At 39.8% G+C, this 20,721-nt stretch overlaps 1 protein-coding gene across 4 annotated transcripts; it reads right to left on the bottom strand.

The window, feature by feature from the left end:
- Window positions 1–975: 975 nt before the first annotated feature.
- Window positions 976–17,214, bottom strand: znf219 (zinc finger protein 219). 4 transcript variants are annotated; one of them, XM_053619399.1, is made up of 5 exons: window positions 17,073–17,214; window positions 8,679–8,753; window positions 6,555–8,574; window positions 6,096–6,233; window positions 976–5,876 (listed from the first exon to the last, which is right to left on the bottom strand). In XM_053619399.1, the coding sequence occupies exons 1-5, from the start codon at window positions 17,100–17,102 to the stop codon at window positions 4,789–4,791; spliced, it is 3,351 nt and encodes a 1,116-aa protein (XP_053475374.1). In that variant the 5' UTR covers window positions 17,103–17,214; the 3' UTR covers window positions 976–4,788. The 4 variants fall into 4 exon arrangements, with proteins under 4 accessions (XP_053475374.1, XP_053475372.1, XP_053475373.1 ...); XM_053619397.1 differs by lacking the exon at window positions 17,073–17,214 and adding an exon at window positions 16,257–16,927; XM_053619398.1 differs by lacking the exon at window positions 17,073–17,214 and adding an exon at window positions 16,711–16,927.
- Between the last annotated feature and the right edge of the window lie 3,507 nt (window positions 17,215–20,721).

Genomic DNA, 20,721 nt, shown 5'->3' with positions numbered 1-20,721 from the left:
ATCAGCTGGAAGTTACGTGCTGCTGCTGAGGATGGCCCCACGTGGTGCAGCCTGGAGGTCATTGGGATTGCTGAGGATGGTACCACTAAAACCATAAAGATGGCTTTGGACCTCAATTCATGTGAACAGTTATGCTATGATGTCTAGGATGACAATTACTATTATAGCCTCAGCACCGCAATTACCACAAACAGTTTTGCACTCAAGTATCCATCAGTGAACAGTGGAGAAGTTCAACAAAACAGACTTCATGTAAAAACTGTAATGAATTTTCCTGGTTACATAACTGCACTATTTAACCATGAAGTATTAGCACATTTACAGAAGGGATTTATTTATAATTGCACTAGCCGGTGTCACCCAGATGAGGATTGGTTCCGTTTTGAGGCTGGTTCCTCTCAATATTTTGTCCTCATATCGTCTCAGGAAGTTTTTCCTTGCCACTGTCGCTTCTGGCTTGCTCATTATGGACAAATTTGTAAATTTTTTATTTATATTATCAATTTATATATTTCTGTAAAGCTGCTTTGGGACAATGCCTATTGTTAAAATAAAAAACTATACAAATAAAACTGAATTGAATTGTTCATTCAAATTAATCACTTTTCTGGGTTCTCCTTGGCTTCTTGGTATGGAAGAATTTAAAATACTAATATTTACCCTCAAAAATAATTGGTGGTGATAAAACAAATTATAAACACATGGATTTTAATTATTCGGTCTGATTCTTTTCCACTAGAGGACAGCACTGTACAATACACCTGTAGCCAACACCTTTTGCCCTTTCTGGAGTTAAACCATGGCAAATTCAAAAACTCAGGTGAACCAGCTGATATTTTACTAGTATTGTAATTACAGTAACAGATTTCACATGCCATTTCCAATTAAGTCACCTGAAACAGTTCTGAATCTTCCCACAAATCTAAACAAAATATCAACGGACATTACTTTCATATACTCTCATTTGTAGTTTGTAGACTGATAAGTATAAATCAAAGTCCAGTTAACACAAAGCACAGCTGTTTAATCTTGTGCTTTGGCTTTCCTCTCCTTTATTGTCTCACCTGCTAAGTTCAGTCAAAAGGGGTCAGTGGTAACCACGGTAACCATGGTTCCCACAAACCCTTTTGTATAGAAGTCCATGTCTCAAGGCAGCTAAAAGTTGTTTCTCAGTGTCCATGAATATCTCTTTGTATAGTTGAAAATGCCCCCCTTGATTCAGACATATATTTGGACATATATATTTATATATAGTATATTAACATAATAACAAAGTTGTTATATTCCTGTGGGGGCACGGGGGCTTAGTGGTTAGCGTGTCTGCCTCACGCCTCCAGGATTGAGGGTTCAATTCCTGCTGCGGCCCTGTGTGTGTGAAGTTTGCATGTTCTCCCCGTGCTTCTGGGGTTTCCTCCCCCAGTCCAAAGACATGCATTGTAGGCTGATTGGCATGTTCAAAAAATGTCTGTAGTGTATGAATGGGTGGGTGAATGTGTGTATGATTGTGCCCTGCGATGCATTGGCACCCTGTCCAGGGTGTGTGCCCCATGCCCCATGGGTTAGGCTCCAGGTTCCCCGTGACCCAGTAAGGATAAGCGGTACAGAAAATGAATGTATGGATGGATTATATTCATGTTTAAATGTCACTGTATGCTGTTGGGTAATAAGAAAGTTTTAAAATAAAATCATCATAATTACTTCTACAGTGACACACACATATATAGACAACAACATTATTATTTTTCTTATATTTTATTGAATCTTCTCTACTATTTTTTTCTCAGTCCACATTTTCATATTAATTACTACTATGTTAGACCAGTTTCCCCTTCACTGCAATAGCAGTCAACTACTTAAGAGTTCAAACACAGACCTTCCCTCCAACTCTCCTCTACTGCAGATTCCTGTGATTTCTGCATTTTTAGATGTCACTGGGGGCATCGTAACATTCATATATTTAAATGTTGATGATTGACACATGAATTTGTAACCACGAATAAGATAGGAATTCACAACATTTTGAATATTATATATTCACTCATTGCATCAGCCATGCTTTCCCCATTAGATTAAATATTAGTCATGGTAGGAACTTAACATGCCAACACAATATGCTCTAACAGTCATATTGCCCTCAGCTACACATCAAGTATCCACACAGTCTATATATTTAAGATTATTAAGAGAGATGGAGAGTCGGCACTGTGGTTGGAGTTCTCATTAGAAACACATCTCTAACTCTATCTGTACATCAAACACAGTTTTCTTTTTTTGTAATACTAAAAAAAAAACAAATGAACATTAATTATTATAAGAAGAGCTTGATCTCATCTCATTGGCAAACAAACATCACAAAAATTAAAATAAAATCTAAAAAAAAAAAAAAGGCCACAATGCTAAACAGTATGTCACCTTCCAGTGGTGTTTGTTGGAAAAGAGGAGCAGTTCAGAAAAAACTGGAACTGAATGAAGTGAGTACACAGAATAATGCCAAAATGTCTGATAACGTGTGCTGAGGGACAGACAGACAGAGAGAGCGAGAGAGAGAGAGAGAGAGAGAGAGAGAGAGAGAAGTAGACAGAATGATAAGACCTTAGAAGTGGCAACATTTAAAAGACAGCTGGAAGTGGAAAGCAGATACGGTATGAGTTACTGTAGGTGCATTTGGTGAGAATACAAAGTACTTGAGGAAGTGTGCAGGACGGAAGGCACAGTGGCTTGGAGTGTAATCTTTAACGACCACCACGTCAGGGGTTACCAAACTCATAAGGTGCTCTACACACAAAACAACACATGCACATTTATATAGTAAGGCCAGCAGTAACAATCAGTACCCATCTCTATCAGTCAGTGGCACAAGAGGCAGGAGTAAGGTCATTCAATCACACTATCTGATTTTGGGGTGGTAATGTGTGAGAATGCCATAAACATTAATAGTATAGAAAGCAGGGAGTCAGTCCCTTATAGTTCAAGTCAGTCAAACTGACAACAAAGTGATATGTCCTTGACACACAATAATTAATAAATAAGTTATCAAATACATTATGGTGCCAACACTTTAGTACTGAAAACTAGATTTTGATTGCATGCCTGATTAGATCAATAGTTGATAAGTTGATTTCATCAACATTTTTTTTTGATTGAATGATTGATTGATTGACCACTTTATAGTATGATTAGGAACAGAGATTTGAATCTGCAGCATTACTTCAAATGAAAGTGAACAATAACTCTTAAACAAAAAGTTTGGTCTATATTCAAAGGGAAATGAAAATCTACTTTGGGAAAACAATGAACTTTGCACAGTGTTTTTAAGACATTCCAAACCAGTATTCTACCACAACCATTATTATTACTGATATTGATATCACTTTTTATTCTTTAAGAACTCTTCTTAAAATAAAATAAAAAAAAACATTTAAAAATGAACTTTTTTCTCTTTTTTATCTTTATAAAAGCTACACATTTTTATTGGGATGTCTATGAAGGTGTTAGTGATGTTATTAATAATGTTTCTTATTGTTTCTTTAAAAAAAGTATTGATCTTAAAGATGCCATATTTATTTGTTGTTTTTTGTTTGTTTTTTTGTTTTTTTTTGCATTTGCCTTGATGCTTAGGGACCCAATACTTTCTCATCTCTCTCTTGGGTGATTTACAGGTGAGAGAGAAAAGAAAAGTAGGAATGACTGACTGAGACTCAGTCTCTTACAGTTTAGCTCAGTGTTGTAGAAATGTTTCATTCCATATATGAAAACCAGACCTCAATCCTTCTTAATGATCATGATCCAGTTTCATCCAAAAAAATAAAAAAATAAAAAATCATAGTGGTCATTCTGATGTAAACACTGCAATTTGTTCTCTGTCAGCTGGCCATCTCTTCTCATGTTTCAAGTCAAATGTTCCACTCCTTCAGGTGCAACAAACAAGCTACAGAAATTGCCGACACAATGTTCCAGATCTATCTTACCTTTAGAGTTCTTATACATTAATTGGAATATACTGTATATATGAACTATAATTTCCTGTGTTGTTGGATTCCCCTAAAAATAAATACAGCACCAGGCAGAGACAGAATAAAGTAGAAGAAATCTAGAAGACTGCCAGGCCTAGCTGACAGTATATATGGGGCAAATATTATTTGCTTTGATGTGTATTGTTAAAAATGGTCATCACCAGTACCATTTAGTCATCACAGCATACTGTGCATACAGCCTGGTAAATGTATGGTAAGAAATTATGCCATCCATTTGGTTAATGGTGCAAGTGTTGTCAAAATGCAAAGTTCAGTTGTAGACTACATCTGGCTTTTATGTTAAGCCAGCCTTTTCTTCATTTAACACAAGCTATTATATTAGTACAAAAAAATCTAATTATTATTATTAAGTTTAATGATTCTTTTTTTGCTTTTCCTGTTCTAATGATTACCATTTCCAGATGCTTTTGACATGGGAATGTCTCACAGTAGAAAGAAATATAACTTGGCAATTACCTTAAATGACAAAAATAAAAAAGAAATATATATAATATATATATATATATATATATAAAAAACAAAAAAAAACAAAAAAAAAAACAGCAGTCAAGAAGGCCTCGGGACTCCTGAAGGCTAAGACTAGCATAGAATACTGGATATATGTCCGTGTGCAAGTCTGTGACTATGTATGAAACTAGGACATGATGTCCTTGTGTTGGAAATAACATGAACAGCCTCATTTTAGTTTTCTGTCTAATTTTGCCAATAGATCCTTGATTCTAGCACTGTGTTCCTCTGGGGCACTTTAAATCATTTACTTCTTCTCAAGCTTTTCCCTGTCCTCTGGCAACTCCTCCTGCATCATGTCAGATAGATCCTTTGTCATGCCCTGTTGATGGAAGTTATCTTCAAGGTTGCTGTTTGCTTCCAGGCCATCTTCTATTTCTTTTGTTTCATGATCATCAATGTTCCCCAGTTTGCCATCTAGTTTAAGCCCATGTTTTGTGGGATCCATCTCTAGGTCCCCATCATCCAAGCTGACCCCATTTTCAGACCTTGACCTGTATTTTATCCAGTCATCCATGGCCATGATTTCATCTCCTTCACTGAGGAACTTCCACAGTGCCAAAGGGTCATGGTTCATTCCATACAGGGTCAGCCTGGGAGAGTGGTTGTCACGTGTTACAACGCCCCCCCTTTTACGGCGGGACTTGCTGGTGTGGTTGACTTGAAGATGCATTGCCATCAGCTCAGAAGAAGAGGTTCGAAATGGACAAAACACACACTGATTTAGAGTATCTCCATCTCCTTTTGTTCCCCCTGTTGGACTATCAGAGCTGCTTACTGGTCCTCTGACTTGTTTCATTGCACCTACACTAGACACAGGGCGGCGAGAGAGGTCTAGGGGTCCACATTCTTGGGAAACACTAGAGTTGATGCTGCCTTGATATCCATTAGCTGGCATCATACGACTTGTAACAAGCGGCTTACGTCTGGATATTTTTGGTATTTTTGGAGGAGGTGTCTCACCTCTCCATCCCCCTTCTAGTCCTCCTGGGTACAGTTCCTGCATCATCCCAGACAGAAAACGATACTGACTATCCAAATTTCTTTCCTTTTGAGCTTCTCTAGACTTCAGATGGCTCTCTTTCTGTTCTGTGGATCCATGGGCCAAGGTCTGGCTTTGTCTGAATGTGGGGAATGAGCCCTGGTTTGCAGTCAAGGGTCGATGCTGCTTCTCTCGTGGCGAGCCAGTCAATGATGAAGGGAGGCTTGAAGATGAGGAGCTAGGAGAGTTTGCCATGGCATTTCTCTCACGATGGTGTCGTTGTAGATGGTATTTAAGAGAGCCAGACTGGGTGCCAGCATAGTCACAGTGGGGACATTTGTAAGGTCTCTCACCTAAAAGAGAGCATACATGAAACATACAAAAACTGAATTTGCAGTTTTATTCAATAACAGCAGATGGCACTCTTTGTCATTTCTGACGGTCGGAATTTCTTTGTAAATATTAACGTTTAAGTGATTGCTGCAGTACAGGTATCTCAGAGGAGAGAGTGAATATATTGTTGTATAGTGTATGCATTACATGTATGACTCAATTTCCTGTAGCAGCCTCACCTGTGTGCACACGTAGGTGCACTTTAAGATGATGGGAAGAGCGGAAAGATTTACCACAGTAGGGGCAATCCTTCATTCCTGTACCTCGCACCCGCTCTCTTGAAGGTCCAAATGATGTTCCTCTCAGACCATTGTCCCCTGGGGTAAAAAGAAAAAGATTTAATGGTATACATTTAAATACAAAAGTAAAACAGAATTTATCAACTATGTTGTTGACTTAGAACCTTTCCTTATATTAATGCTATTGTTGGACCAGAAGGCACAGGAAATATCAGAGACATCAAAAGAAAGCATTTGGGCTCTCATTAAGCTTAAGTACTTGGTGAGTAACAGCATGAACGAACCCTCAGAATCATTCAGAGATTAATAGATTATGCAAAACTCACAACATACAACAAAAGCATCTTAATAAAATCTATGAATTGGCTTTTAAAATATATTTTATTAGATTATTTTTACCAGAGAGATGTGCTATAGAAGAATGGAAACCTGCTGGTACTCCTGATTGGAGTTGTTGAGATTCTTGTCTTCCTTCATTTCTGTATCCTTGTCCTTCTCCTGCTTGGAATCCGGTGTTTTTTTGTACTCCATCCTCTTCTTTTCGAACACTCCCATGTATACTTCGATACTTCCGTGGCCTTTGAGAATGAACACGGGCATGAGCCACTACCTGGTGAAGATTCTGGAAAAGCTTGCCACAGTCAGGACACTCCCAAGGGGCCCTGGAGGCTTCCAGGTCCTCTTTGAAGCCAAGGCCACCTAAGTAGGCATGCATCTGCTCACCTTCCCCAACAACAGTGCCCTGTGAGGAAGAGTATTGGGGTTGCGCCTGGGATCTCTGCTGCTGCTGGCTCTGCTGCACTGCTGCCAGTCTATGCGCAACCAGTTCCCACATAGCTGCCTGCTCTCGTCCATCCAATACCTCTGCTCCTCCTCTCTCTCCACCGTTACCTATCTCTGCCACCTGCGCCACTGCCTGAAGGCGTTCCATGCAACTAGCACCATTGCTGTCATTTGGCAACCTGAGGTAACCCCATACTGAAGATCTGCTTGATCCTTCACTGAATTCTGACCTCTCCATCCGATTCCCTGTTTTTGCACTTCCACCTGCCACACTGTGTGCCAGGAGCACATTAGAATAGAGAGCCCCTAGAGCATGGTTCCCAGTAGGACCTTTGGAATGTTCAGACCCTGAAGGTCCCAGATCTCCTAGACCAGCCTTCAGGCCCAGTTTGTTGAGGTGCACTTTCATATGGTTCTTGAGGAACCAGGGTTCTTTAAAACCACGGCCACAGACCTGGCACTTGTGGTCAAGAGATGCCTTGTGTTTGCGCATATGACCCTTCAGGAACCAGGACTGGGTAAACCGCTGACCACAAGTCTCACAACGGAAGGCTGGAACAGCAGGTGCTTGTGAGGAAGGTGTTTGTGGTTGCAATGTGTTTGGGCGGGATGGGAAGACAAGCTGTGGCACAGGCTCTTCAGGTGGGTGGCTTTCCTGTAGGTGAACAGCTAGGCGTTCCTCCTTATTGGCTGAGAAGGGGCACAGTGTACACTTGTATGGGTTATGGAGGATCCGCACGTGACGAGCTAGCTCAGCAGCTGTGCGGAATTTACCCTTACATGCATGACAGCGGAAGGCAAGAGCTGACACAGGAGGGATGGGATCTTCTATGAAGGCAGACCCAAATGGAGAAAAGGTTGAAGAGACTGGTGCTTCTTCCGTTAGTGGTGGAGTCAGTGGTGTGGTTTCATCCATTTCAAACTGAGAGATATTGACTGTTTGACAGAGATCCTCTGGTACAGTCTCTTCTCTCTGATTCTGGTGAAATGATTTGTATATTGAATTCAGGTTGAGCTTCCGTTGTTTTTGGATAACAGTATCACTGAAGTGATTTTTTTCTGGTTTAATACGTGCAGTTTTGTACAGGGTAGTGGGATGGCGGTCCCTGTCCAAACTATGAGCTCGGGCATGCAGGGAGAGAATGCTCTGAAAGCGGAACCTCTTCCCACAAACATGGCAAGGAAACCTGAGGGCGGGGCCACTGGATGAACCTCCTTGGACAGCCACACCTTCATTGCTGAAAAGCTGCAGGTCTAGTTCATCATTGCAGGTGGCATTGTCCCCAGATGAAAGAACCTGCTCCAGTGCTCCAAACCCAGGTGGCGGTGCAAACGGAGTGGCTGGAGGACTGCTCTCTGAAGAGGGAGTACACAGCTGCTCTTCCTCTGGAAACAGTGCAACAACTGTAGTAGGAGATGGTGGACCTGATAGCTCATCAACCTCCTCCTCATCTTGCTGGTTGGCATCATCAAAAGGTGACAGTTGTGTATATGGGTTAGTTAGAGGGCTAGATTGGGCAGAGTGAGGGCTTTGGGGTAAGGTGTGAGGGCTGTCATCTAGTGAGGGCATTGAGGGAGGGGACAGGGGTACCTCAGAGGAGAGGGCAATCATACATTCTCTAGGAGAATCCATACTCTGTGCCAGACAGAGAGTAACAGCAGTCAGAAGTATGAAAAAGGTAGCATGCCAACAGGTATAAATATGCTTCTCTTATATACTGTAGAAGAGTGGGTACTTACTAGTAGTGTGTGTATTCCATCATTTGCTTCCTTAAATGAGAGAGGATGCACGTCTGAAATGGTCTCCGACACCACCTACAAAACAGAAACAAGAGTATATGCATATACACTGGGATCACAATTTGTTCTGATTATGAAAAAATTATTTTATTGCCATTTTGGTTAATATTCTATCATAACATGATCTTATTGTGTGTTGTGGCTATTGTTTGCACAAGTATGCATGCCTGAATAGTATGTAAAAGCTAAGGGTACAGCAGGACACAAACTATCCTAAACAGGATGGGCGCGAGATGTTTTGATTTCCCCACACACCCTTCCTGCACACACATACATATATAGTAGCTGTTTAAATAAGAAAGAAATTATAATCTGTTCCCCACTCCCACAACCCAGTCAGAGGTAATTGTGTAACGTCACAATCACACAAATCACATATACACACCAGGACCAGAAATATGCTCTGTATGAGGACATGTCCAGACATAGCATGAAAAAATGCTGAAAGAAAATTGAGCTCATTGATAATTGTGGCAAAAAATCTGCTAAATAGAGGAACATGTGTGGGTGCATCTGTGTTTCTGTATGTGTGAGTCACAGTTTGTGACAGTTTGTGTTTTTCTGTGTTGATGACAGTATGTTTCTATTTTTGCACAGAGAGAGTGGATAAGAATATAGGTAATTCTGTAAATGCGATTAGTTTGTGTGCATATGAGATAAACGTGGCCAGTTGACATTTTTGTTCAATCATGTCTCTGTCACTACAGTATCAATTGCACTCTCTCCTGCCCTCCTTCTCTCCTCTTTAATACACCATCATTGTTAATTCTTTTCTTTCCATCTTTTCACCTCAATAGACTCCCATCCCCCTCTCCTTTTCTCTCTCTTTCACTCCTCCTCCCTCTATTACTCACTAATTTTCTTTCATTCTCTCTCTCTTGCATCGCTGCCAGTTGGCACTATGCCAGGGAATGCTGCTATCAGCTGGTAGATTGGGGCCTCATAACATGGCGAAGGGAGAAGAGAAAGAAGGGAGCGAGACAGACGGAGAAAGGGAGAGAGGGGGGTTGGAGGAGAGACTCACATCTGAATGAGCCATATTTGAGTGGTAATTTTCTCATGAAAAAGGGGGCACGAAGCATTCCCAGCTCTAGAGTAGAGGATGCTGAACCTCTTTGGTCTGATGGTATTATTTTCATATGAATATTGTTTGTGCCAATGCATTGTTCTGCCATGACAGATTATGTTTGTGTCTGACCGGGCCTGTCATTCTAATAAAGGCCCCCCCCCACCGAATTTGGATAGAAGGAGTGATAAGGTGCTAGACAGAGGGGGGAGGGGAAAGATGAAGGCAGGAGAGTGATAAAGCAGCACACACAAATAATACACACACACATTTGCAATATGGCAGCAAGTCACCAGATGATACATTCATGTTAAACACCCTTGTCCGGATGGCCACATGATATACTACACTGGAACAATATAGTTTTTGTCAACTACAACTTGAAAGAAAAAAACTAAACTTCAGGTTTAAATTTGAATACAGATATAGATACAGATACAGGCATTAAGCAGATACTGATAGTGTACTGAACTAGTATACTAGTATACTGAACCTCCTATGCTTTGTTTTGATCTCAAGTGCTGAACTTAATCACCACATCCTCCAGACCTCAATCTTTCAAGTAGATATCTTACAGGACACTACCATTCAAACAAATCAAAGCTTATTATATACCACTGAATGTTCTTTTCAAAGAACAGTCCGAAGTTCTTACTTGCATAACAACTGTAATAACAACTAGATAGAGCTAATGCTGTTAGCCTGAGGAGTGGAGGTGTAATTAAACAACAGTAACACGGGCAGAGTTAACAGCATGCCAACTGCGCACTGTCAACCTTCTTCATTCTTATATGTAAAAAGATAGACACAGACTGGAAAAAAAACACCTGACATTAATATTGCTGACATTAATAAACCTGACATTAATATAATTTCAATCAAGGAATTCCTTAGATGTGATAAACATTTAAAAATGTTTATGGTGACCTTAAAATCTTGTGTGTGGCTCTCATTTTATTAATGATATATATTTTTAAATACATACTTGAGTGATCTCTACCATGTGAATAGTCATACTTGACAACTTCAACTTGAAAACAGAAACTATAGATAGTTGATACAGACACAGGAATGTTAATATAGAAATAGATGCATTCCTAGTTTATTGGATCACACATTTACTGGAATAGCTGTTCTAAAATTGTATACTCCGTAACCATGTAATGTATCTAAAGGATGAACAAGCGGCTATTCATGCAGTGTGTAACAGATGCCCTTGAGAAAATTTATGTGAAAAGGGTGTGTGTACTCGTGTGTCTTTGTGGGTGTGTTGATGTGTGATGTGCCTCAGTGTGTCTGTGTCTCTGCCTGTACCAAAATCTTTAGGTATTGATTATACTATGTTCATTTTGTTGGCCATGTGTGTTTCTTTGTGTGTGCATGCATGTGACTTGGTCTTATGGCATTCGCCTGTGGTCAAAGGGCAAGCTTACACATAGACACAATTCATTTCATTTCCTATTTTTTTTTTTTTTTTTTTTTTTTAAATCTTGGCCTGAACCTAAGTCTTTGCTTACCCCTCACTCTCTTTCTGTTTTTCTTATGCACATGCCTAACATACACATAGCAGTGACTTTGAAATATGCACATCAGTTTTCTTTTTTCTCCCACACAGTTCCTTCACCTCAGTCGCTCCCTCTCCTGCAATCTGTCTCAGGGTGCCCGTGTGTTTTCTTTCAATACTCCTACCTCTCAGTTTGATAGTTGGTGGTTTCATTTCATCTAACAATAAGCATTACAAGAGCACTTACAATGGGACTCTTATCACTCAATTTTTAGGCCAGGGCTCAAGGTCAGCTCCATAGAAGTTGATGCCATTGTAGATATGCAGTGAAAACACTATTTCTGTCATTTCTTTCACACTCTAGATATGTAGAAACATTTACTGTTTTGCTATATTTCTAACCTACTTCTGAAAAGATCTGCTACCTGTTGCTGCTTCACATAGCCTTGTATTTTAAAGTAAGTAGACTTGCAGCTGCTAAGAATGACATGTTTATAAGCTTGTAAGCATGAATCTGTGTTAATGGCAATTGTGTTACACTCAATAAAATGCCAGTGTAGCTGGTTTAACTATGGGTACTAAAAACAAAATGTATGGAATCTCACAGTATGTCTAATAGTTCAGAGTTCATTTAAAGCTACAGGTGGAACTTTTTGAGTGTGTGGGTTTGGTAAGCCTTGCACCAGAAATGCAAATTATTATTAATCACTATTATTAATTATTATTAAATCACACACCTGTTGTGAACACTAGGTTCATTTATTTTTTCATTTGGAGAGTAGTTCCTATATTCTGAGAGTAGATTCCAAGATTAACCCTGACCCAGCTCATTAGTTAATTACTAAGTGCTCAAATGTGTTGAATTGGGTGGGTTGAAATGAGTAATAATAAGAAACAGCTGGGCATTAATTTGCATTTCCCAAAAACAGTTTATGCCCAAGTCTCAATCTTGCTTCAGTGGAAAAATCTCACCTGGATACTATAGACTTCTACCTAAGAACTGCTGCGGTAATCGTAAAGACTGTTCTATAGACTGTTCTATAGTCATCTCAGGGTGTTTCTCCACACTGTGTTCATACCAAACAAACAGCCTTTTCAACACAGTACTGTTTCACTTTACTTTTCTACAGGTGTGTACTATAATGATTTAAAATCCCACTGTCTGGTGTCACCCAGAAGAGGATGGGTTTTAAGTCTGGTTCTTATTAAGGTTACATCCCCATTTAATCTCAAGGAGTTTTTCTTTGCCCCTTTTGCCTCTGGTTTGCTTATTAGGGACCTAAATCTCATCCAAATTTCTGTGAAGCTGCTTTGTGACCATGTGTGTTGTTAAAAGCACTATACAAATAAAACTAATGTTAGAACTAAACCTCCTGAACTCCAAGGGATAGTGGATGGTTCCACAACTCCACTCCTCAGGCTAACAGCATAATATTAACTTAACCCTTTTTTTTTCATCCAGACACTGTCAGGGACTCAGCACCTAGAAGATTAATTATGTAAGTAAAGTGAAATGCTGAGCCCCAACACCTGCTCTTAAAAAATACAAATGGGAGGTAATGCAACCGGATGAACTCTGATTACATATGCGAATCAGAGAAATTAGGGCAGTGATTTGTGCATGAGTGCATCCAATAGAAAAAAAAATCTATGTTAGGATGTTTAAATATACACAGGGCAAGCCATGTGAACCCTTCCATTGACCCTCCCACTTTAATTCTTTATCTGTTGCTAACTAAAGACAGCCTTTGCTCATTTACCACTCTGACAAAACAACTCAGCTCAAACTGCAAGCCTGTGGCATTTTTGCAATATGTGCAAAGCTCTTTCCATGGACACAGGAGGGATTTAAAAGAGGTAGTGCTTCCTCCTCTGTGGGGGAGTACGAACAGATCTACCTCCAGCTGAGTGTTAATTGCCCAATTAAACCAATCAGAACTTTCATTAGTAAAGTCGACTTTACAGTTCCAACAGATGCAACCCTGGAATGCATCTGGCTACTATTCAAAAGAAAGAAATGCTCAAATGAAGCAGCAGTCACATTTCCACTCAAGGTTGACAAGGTTGCATTTTTGCTAAAAGTGTTCCCCTATACCAGATTCTCAATCTTTTTGCAGCCAATGAAATCTTTAGCTTTAAAATAAATTTCACGGACCCCCATTCAACTATTCAAATATTAGGCTCATTATTTAAATGTGTACAATAATATTTTGCCTATTTATAGTAACCGTATAACTTTTTATTCCTGAAATGTTCACCAATAGAACACATTTGATTGAAGTTGACATTATTTAAAGGCCTACTTGCACTCTCAGAAAAAAGGGTACTAAACTGTGCTTTGCCTTGTTGCTGTTATAGTACCCTTAAAGGTACTTCTTTTGTACTATTATTATTTATCTTTTGTCTCGTTTAACATGTAAGGTGTATGTAGTGTACCTTTAAACTTTTACTCTGAAAAAATAACTGGTCCACGTATGCACCTTAAATCATCTTAAAGGTACACTATATCTGTTTCCAGTTCCTGAAAGATAGATATTAAAGGAAAAGATGCACCCTTGAGGGTACCACCACAGTGACAAGGTACAGTTTAGTACTTTTTTTTTCTCTGAGAGTGTACTTTTGAGATACTGAGGTTTTGGCTAAGTGACCAGTCCAACAGGCTAATGTGTATAAGAATTCAATAATAAATAGATTAACTTGACTAATAATAATGGGTTGTGATTTTGAGTAAACCAAAGTACTAAACTGCACCAGAAAGGGTACATCTTTTTTTTAATTGTTTTTTTTTTGTATGTACATTTCACCTAGAAACATGGATATAGTGTGCTGAATATTTAAGTTCAAAAATGAACTGTAATTAGCTTGTAGGGTGAAGCTTTAAAGGTACAATACATGCACCTTTCTAGGTAAAAGATACATACGAAAGGTGCGAAAGGTCTCTGCTTGAGGGTAGCACCCCAGGGACAAGGTATGGTAAAGATGATTACCCCTTTTCTGAGCTTGTAGGTCCAAGTTGATATTATTTATATGCCTGTGAGTTTTTAAGCTTTTGGATAAGTGACCAGTCAGATCATGTAACTATAAGAACTCAATAAAATATATAGTAACTTTGATTAAAAAAAATAAATAAAATGAGCTGTGATTTCCAGCACTAAGAAAGTGAGAAAAAAAAAAACTTTGGTTCCCTCGCTGAGAGCCCACTTTGAGAACCACTTACCTATCCCATAGTTACTACACTATAAAAACAAAACAAAAATTCTAGAAGATCTTTTAGTGATTCTTCCTTAAAGGCACCTCCAGGAATCTTGTTCGCAAAGAATTTATTTTTTTTAAAAACATGTTCATGAACGGTTCATGAAAGAACCTTTACTTGAATTCCAAGTTCCTCCTCAGTCTTACATTTTCAACCTTATTTGTCACCTCACTTTTAAAAGGTTAGCTGGAAGTCTCAAGGGGGAAAAATAATACCCCCTCATGACTGCCTAGACTGTGTCACCTTCAAAAGGTAATAAGAAAAAAAGAGCTACGGTTTTAGAAGGAAACCTGGAAAGGCTGCTTTGGGATTGTATTCTACTTTAAGGAGCGGAGGGCGACATTTGATGACACGTCCGCTCACTTATCTTGAGAAGAATTTCCACCACGGCCTTTGGGCGTCAATAACGCGCAACCATTTTCAGTGGCTTTCTCGCCCTTCCCTCTCGCGGCCATCTCAATTTTTAAGGAGAGAGAGAGAGAGAGAGAGAGAGAGAGAGAGAGAGAACAGGCTCATTAATAAAATAAATAATGGCTCGCGAACAAACGAGTGCGCGCGCGAGCATTGGGTTTAACCAAATCACAAACCAACATAATGGTGCGTAGAGATTTTGGGGTTTGATGCTCGTTGCACGCGATTGAAGGATGTTTTTTTGTCTCCATATTTTTTTCTTCCTGATTTTCTTTCGACAAAAGATAATGTGAGGGGAGGGGAGGGGGGAAAGGGACACGCGAGTGCGAAGAAGGAGCAGCTGAAAAGTGCCATCACGGGTTTCATCTTGAATTTCGCTGCCAATGTCGGCTCCAAAGCCGAACCCCGAGCCTCGTAGACCAACAGGCACTTTTAGAACTTTTGTTAGATTTCTGCGCTTTGGAACAGAATGTCGTTGTATGCATCCGTTCTATTTTACCTCAAATAGTAGCATGCATTTCGAAACAGCACTTACGGCTACTTATGTAGCAAAGCGCAGCGGGGGCATGCAGCAGCCGGAGCTCGCAGCCTTGTGTAAGCTACTAGAACGAGGTGAGAATAGCCTAGGACAAGTGGTCCTGCGTGTAATCGCAGGCGGTAGTAACAGTTTCCACTTCAGTTCACAATTGCATCGCGTAAAACATCAACAGTTAGTATTCGGCTCAATATGGAGTCGTGCAGGTCAGCGATTTAGCGACATTATAGGCTATAGGAGGAGTGTTTATGCGACCTCGGTGCACTTCCAAGACTCGGGTTCGACACACAAATGGAAGAAACTGGTGCTAAAGATAAACTGCGCATCATTTATCCGATGCATGTTTTCCGAGCATGAGTATGCGGCGCAAATTGAAATAAATGACGACTTTAACACTTCATGCGTTTGTTTAACCGAGCAAGTTGAATGGTGCACATAACTTAAGAAAAGTTCCTGGTTATTTTCTATCCATCATCCAGACATCAAGTTCAGCAGTACTTCAGGACACTTTTATTCAACTCATAAGTTCCTCTTTGGGACGTTTATTTAAATAAATAAATAAATAAATAAATAAAGTACCCTTATTGCTATTGCATGCAACACTCGCTCGAGATATTAGACATAAAAGTTTTTTTTTGTTTTTTTTAATGAGCGTTTTTTTGTTGTTGTTTTTTTTTTTATATAATCATTTGTAACCCGAGCCCTTGTGCATATAGCCATATAGCTTAACCCAGACTACAGACAAGTACCCCATTCTGGTGGCAAGGGCAAGGCGCACATCCATGACACACTCCACGCTCGACTGAATTGTGTCTCGTGCGGTTACATGTATGATGTGCCCTGTAGGGATGCGCGAGCCGCCAATCACCCCGAGACGCCGCATTCCATTCCGTTTTAAAAAAAAAAAAAAAAAAAAAAAGCGCTAAGTGTATGTAGCACGAGCGCTGGGTGTTTTTCTCCATTAGCCCGGATCAGCACCCAAAAAAAAAAATTAAAAACAAAAAAAGTCGTCGTCGGTTATTTGTTGTTTATGAAGCCCATAGCAATCGCTACATTTCCAGGGGAAAAAAAGGAAATTACACGCGGAACATTGGCAAACACATGATCATATCATCATTTATAAGAGCGCGCGCAGTGTAAATTAGCGAATAGTTTTAAATTTATAAGATATTTTGTGATGAAAGTGAGACTCAATGTACTTACGGGAGAGGCGGCGAGGAGATTAATGACAAGACACGTCATGATTACGTTTCGCTTGAATTAAATACATTACGAGTTGGGGGGGAAATGGAAATCGAGGTAGTTGTATACAAGCTTACGCCGTTCTTCCCCCTCCCTCTCTTTCTCTCTTCTCCTCCCCTCTTCTCTCGCACGTATTTCTCTCTCTCTCTCTCTCTCTCTCTCTCTCTCTTTTGCATTTTTTAAAGATCCATTTATTGTGTAGTCGTGAGTGAGTGAGTGAGTGAGTGAATGAGACAGTGTGAGCGCCGATGAAGGAGAGAAGTGGCTGAAGGTTGCAAACGCAATTATAAATGGAAGGGTTTCCATTTTAAAAGTGTTCTCACGTGCAGGGCGGCCCGTGTTCTCGTGCACATCAAACCATGCGCAGGTTACTGACAGCTGGATTGTGCACTCTGCTTGCGTCCTGTGCATGGTATATTCATTGCAAAAAAAAAAAAATTTTTTTTTTGCTAGATTTCCTCAGCATGTTGCCACATCTGCTCTGAACTTTAAGGTAAAGTAGGCAACACTTGTATGTTCCATCAGTTGCTCCCCCCCAAAAAACCCCAAAACATGTCGATAATCAACACAACTCCTTTCACTCTAAAGGTGGCCGGTAGTCCACATTGAGTTGTTTCCGGTGGGAAGTTTTGGGACAGAAAAGTTTTTTGGGAAGCGTCCCTTTAGGCAGGAGGTTTTTAAGACTCTCGCGTCACGTGGTTCTGCGCAGGTGCAGTAGCTTCTCAGTCTGGTCCGCTCAAACCCGTGCCCACTTCTTACAGACACACAAGAATTTATTTTTAAACCATGCATTTATTATTCTTTTGAATTATTTATAAACGTTATTATAAATAATAATCTTACTCAAGATTCTTGCGTATTGAATTGAAAGGCACCTATTTCACACCTAGAAAAACAACAACAACAAAAATAAATAATAATAAAAAAACTTTGTTTTTAAAATGATGGATAATCTGCTGTCAAAGTTATACAGATTCAAGACTAAAGACACTGTTTTGTTTTCTGCATTAATGCAGACTTTTCATGACATTTAATAAGCTTTAAAAATAAGCAATAAAACTAAACGTCTAAAATGTTTGTTTTTTTTAAAGAAATAAAAAAAGGTCTATATTTTTATGAAAAAAGTGACAAGAACTCCATTCTTAGCTAATTTTTGCCTTTTTTTCCTTTTAAAATTGAATTTATTTATATATATATATATATATATATATATATATATATATATATATATATATATATATATATATACATTTTTAAAATAAGCATTATATTTTAAGTCTGTGGTGAGAAACTTGGTTGTAAACTCCACTGTCATTCTCAGACAGTTTCCTCTGTGCCATTTTACTCAACCCACCTCGCAACACTTGACATGACGTTCCAAAATGGCCACCTGATTAATAATCCCAATTCCAAACAGGACAAACAGACAAATAGGAAAATGGGCATCGCATGTGGGGACACATATCCATTATCATTTATTATTGTTTAGGTGGTAGGAGATGCCATCTGCCTAATATTATATTAATATGTGCAGGAACAGGGTTTATGTATATTGTTTCTTGCCTATTGTGTGTGTGTGTGATACAGTAGCATGGCCACCCGCCCCGACAGCTTTGATTGTTTTTTTTCCCCCTTTTTTTTCTCCGCAGCAAAAATGCACCAATTAATATGCAGAGAGTGAGTGAGACAGAGACAAACAGAAAAAAATATACATGCAGGGGAGGAGGGAGGGATGAGGGAGGGCATGGGGAGAAAGAAAAAGGACGGATGGTAAGGGAAGATGAAATGAGAGATGATGAACAAGGCGTGAAAGGGAAAAAGTGATGGAGTGAGGTATGGAAATGGTGAGAGTTGGTCTATGGAAAAGATGTAGAAAAGAGAAAGGGATGGAGAGAGAGAAGGATGGGGTAATGTGAGGGGATCAATATGTACATATTTAGTGGGAGATGGAGGGATCGATAGGGAAGGGGGGAGAGGATGGGGTGAGAAGGGAGTGAAAGAGAGAGATGAGCGGATGGTGAAGGGGTGGAGTGATGTGGCAGTGGGCTGCTGTCTCTTTGTCGCAGTGTCAGGGGTATTGATACTGTAGTATTGCCATGACAATAGCACCACAGCGACGGCCATGACGACTCCGGGGAGCACAATGTGGCCACAAAACTGAGGGCACTGAGGCATCACATATAGCTGAGAGACAGTGAGAGAGATTTCAGGGTGGGGGGGCAGCAGGTGCATGTCTGGAATTTTAGGGACAGATATATAATACTTGTCAGAAGCAGTCATAGTCTAGGCACACATTCCTACACCATATATGATTGATTTCCAGTTCCCCAAATTTGGTTTTATTGCTGAAATGCTAAGGGCATGAATTCTGATTGGGACTATATTTGGGCATACAATCTCAGAAAATGGTACTAAACGGTATCTTTTCTTGTCACTGGGTTGGTACTCACAATCAAGATACATCTTTTTCACTTTTAATGTGTATCTTTCACCTAGAAACATGGATATAATGATTTAAGGTACAAATGGACAGTACTCATTTAAAAATGCATGCACCTTTCTAGGTAAAAGATATCTACTAACAGATACAAAATGTGTACCACCCCAGCAACAAGGAAAGGTACATTTTAGTACCTTTTCTGAGAATATACTTGCTTAACTGTATGCTTTATCCTCATGAAGTTTCATTCATCAGTTTTATGATATACATAGTTCATATTTTTCAGCACCGTGCTAGCTCTCAAAGATATAAACAGTCTCTTGTCAGCCAGGAAGTCAGTGTGAGTGGCCACCCCTTTCTCCCAGTATGATCTATAGTACCCTCCCCGCACCCCTTCCCTCCTTAATATGATGTAAAAAGCTAATCGCATGCAAATGCCTGTTGTCCCGGTAACGGGGGCCGAAAAATCCCTTTGATGTTTCACCCAGCTCATTCTCTCCACGTTCCCCTTTGTTCTGCCGAGTCTCGCTGCTTTGTCAACATAGCCCGTCTATCCCTCACTCTCCATTCCTTTCCCTTTCTATCTTCACCAATCTTTGGCTATCTCTTCTCTACTACATTATCACCCCCTCCTCTCTCTCTCAACCCCACAAACTCTCCTTTTTTCCCTTACCCATTTTTCTCTCCCAAACTTCTTTGTCCCTAACCTTTGCTCTCTACAACATTCAGTCCCTCTCTTGCACACACTTCAGATTTCTAGTGAGACAAAAAACTTCCCTGCTCTCAACCATTCCTCCATGTACAGCATCCCCCCCTCTCTCATTCTTTCACTCTTGTTCTCCCTCTCCCCTCTCTGTGCCTCTCTGTCTGAGCCCTCTCACCCCGTCATTACCCATCATCCCATCTACTGTCTTTTGCCCCGTCCTCTCGAAACCCCTTCCTGTTTCTCACTGTGCTCTCCCTCCCTACATTCCTCCCCCCATTTTAGCTCTCTGTCTTTCTCCCTTAAATATCTGATCCCCTCTATTGACCACTCAGCCGCTGCTATTTTCACTGTGTCACTAATCTTTTCCAATATGTATCCCATAATGCCTGGTGCTGCATAATATGTGCTAAATGTCATTATCGCACACTCTAAAATGGCTGCAACAGACAACACTCTTGTTCATGTCCAGTTTTAATTCTTGAAGAAAAAAAATATCACACTGATGAAGTACAAAATACATAGCAACATAGCATGCAATTATTAAATCATTAAAACTAATAAGAGATTTTGCATTACCAAAAAATTGTAAACATCAATATAATAAGAGTTATACTGAGAAGCTTACAAAAGGCACCTTGTTTCTTTGGTTAATGCTTGTATTTACAGTGAGAACGATGAATCATGCCAAGGTATTTATAGTTATGAAGAGACCTGCTTTAAAAGCGCTGAACTGAACACATTTCCTACTGTGCAAAGTATATTTGGATTAAGTCTGGCTGTGGGTTTAGCTTCATTCCTCATGTAGCTCGCATGCACACTCATACCA

The sequence above is a fragment of the Ictalurus furcatus genome, chromosome 29 (assembly GCF_023375685.1).
Source record: "Ictalurus furcatus strain D&B chromosome 29, Billie_1.0, whole genome shotgun sequence".
Lineage (NCBI taxonomy): Eukaryota > Metazoa > Chordata > Actinopteri > Siluriformes > Ictaluridae > Ictalurus > Ictalurus furcatus.
The sequence above is the reverse complement of the archived record's forward strand: the minus strand, read 5'-3'. Positions and strand labels throughout refer to the sequence as shown.

Excerpts from the sequence above, each read along its gene's own strand:
- znf219 (XM_053619397.1), bottom strand. The coding sequence starts at position 16,469 with ATGGAGAAAAACACCCAGCGCTCGTGCTACATACACTTAGCGCTTTTT. Across the intron at positions 8,575-8,678 it reads ATGGAATACACACACTACTA|AGTATGGATTCTCCTAGAGA; the intron begins GTAAGTACCCAC and ends TGTCTGGCACAG. Across the intron at positions 6,234-6,554 it reads TTCTATAGCACATCTCTCTG|GGGACAATGGTCTGAGAGGA; the intron begins GTAAAAATAATC and ends TTTTTACCCCAG.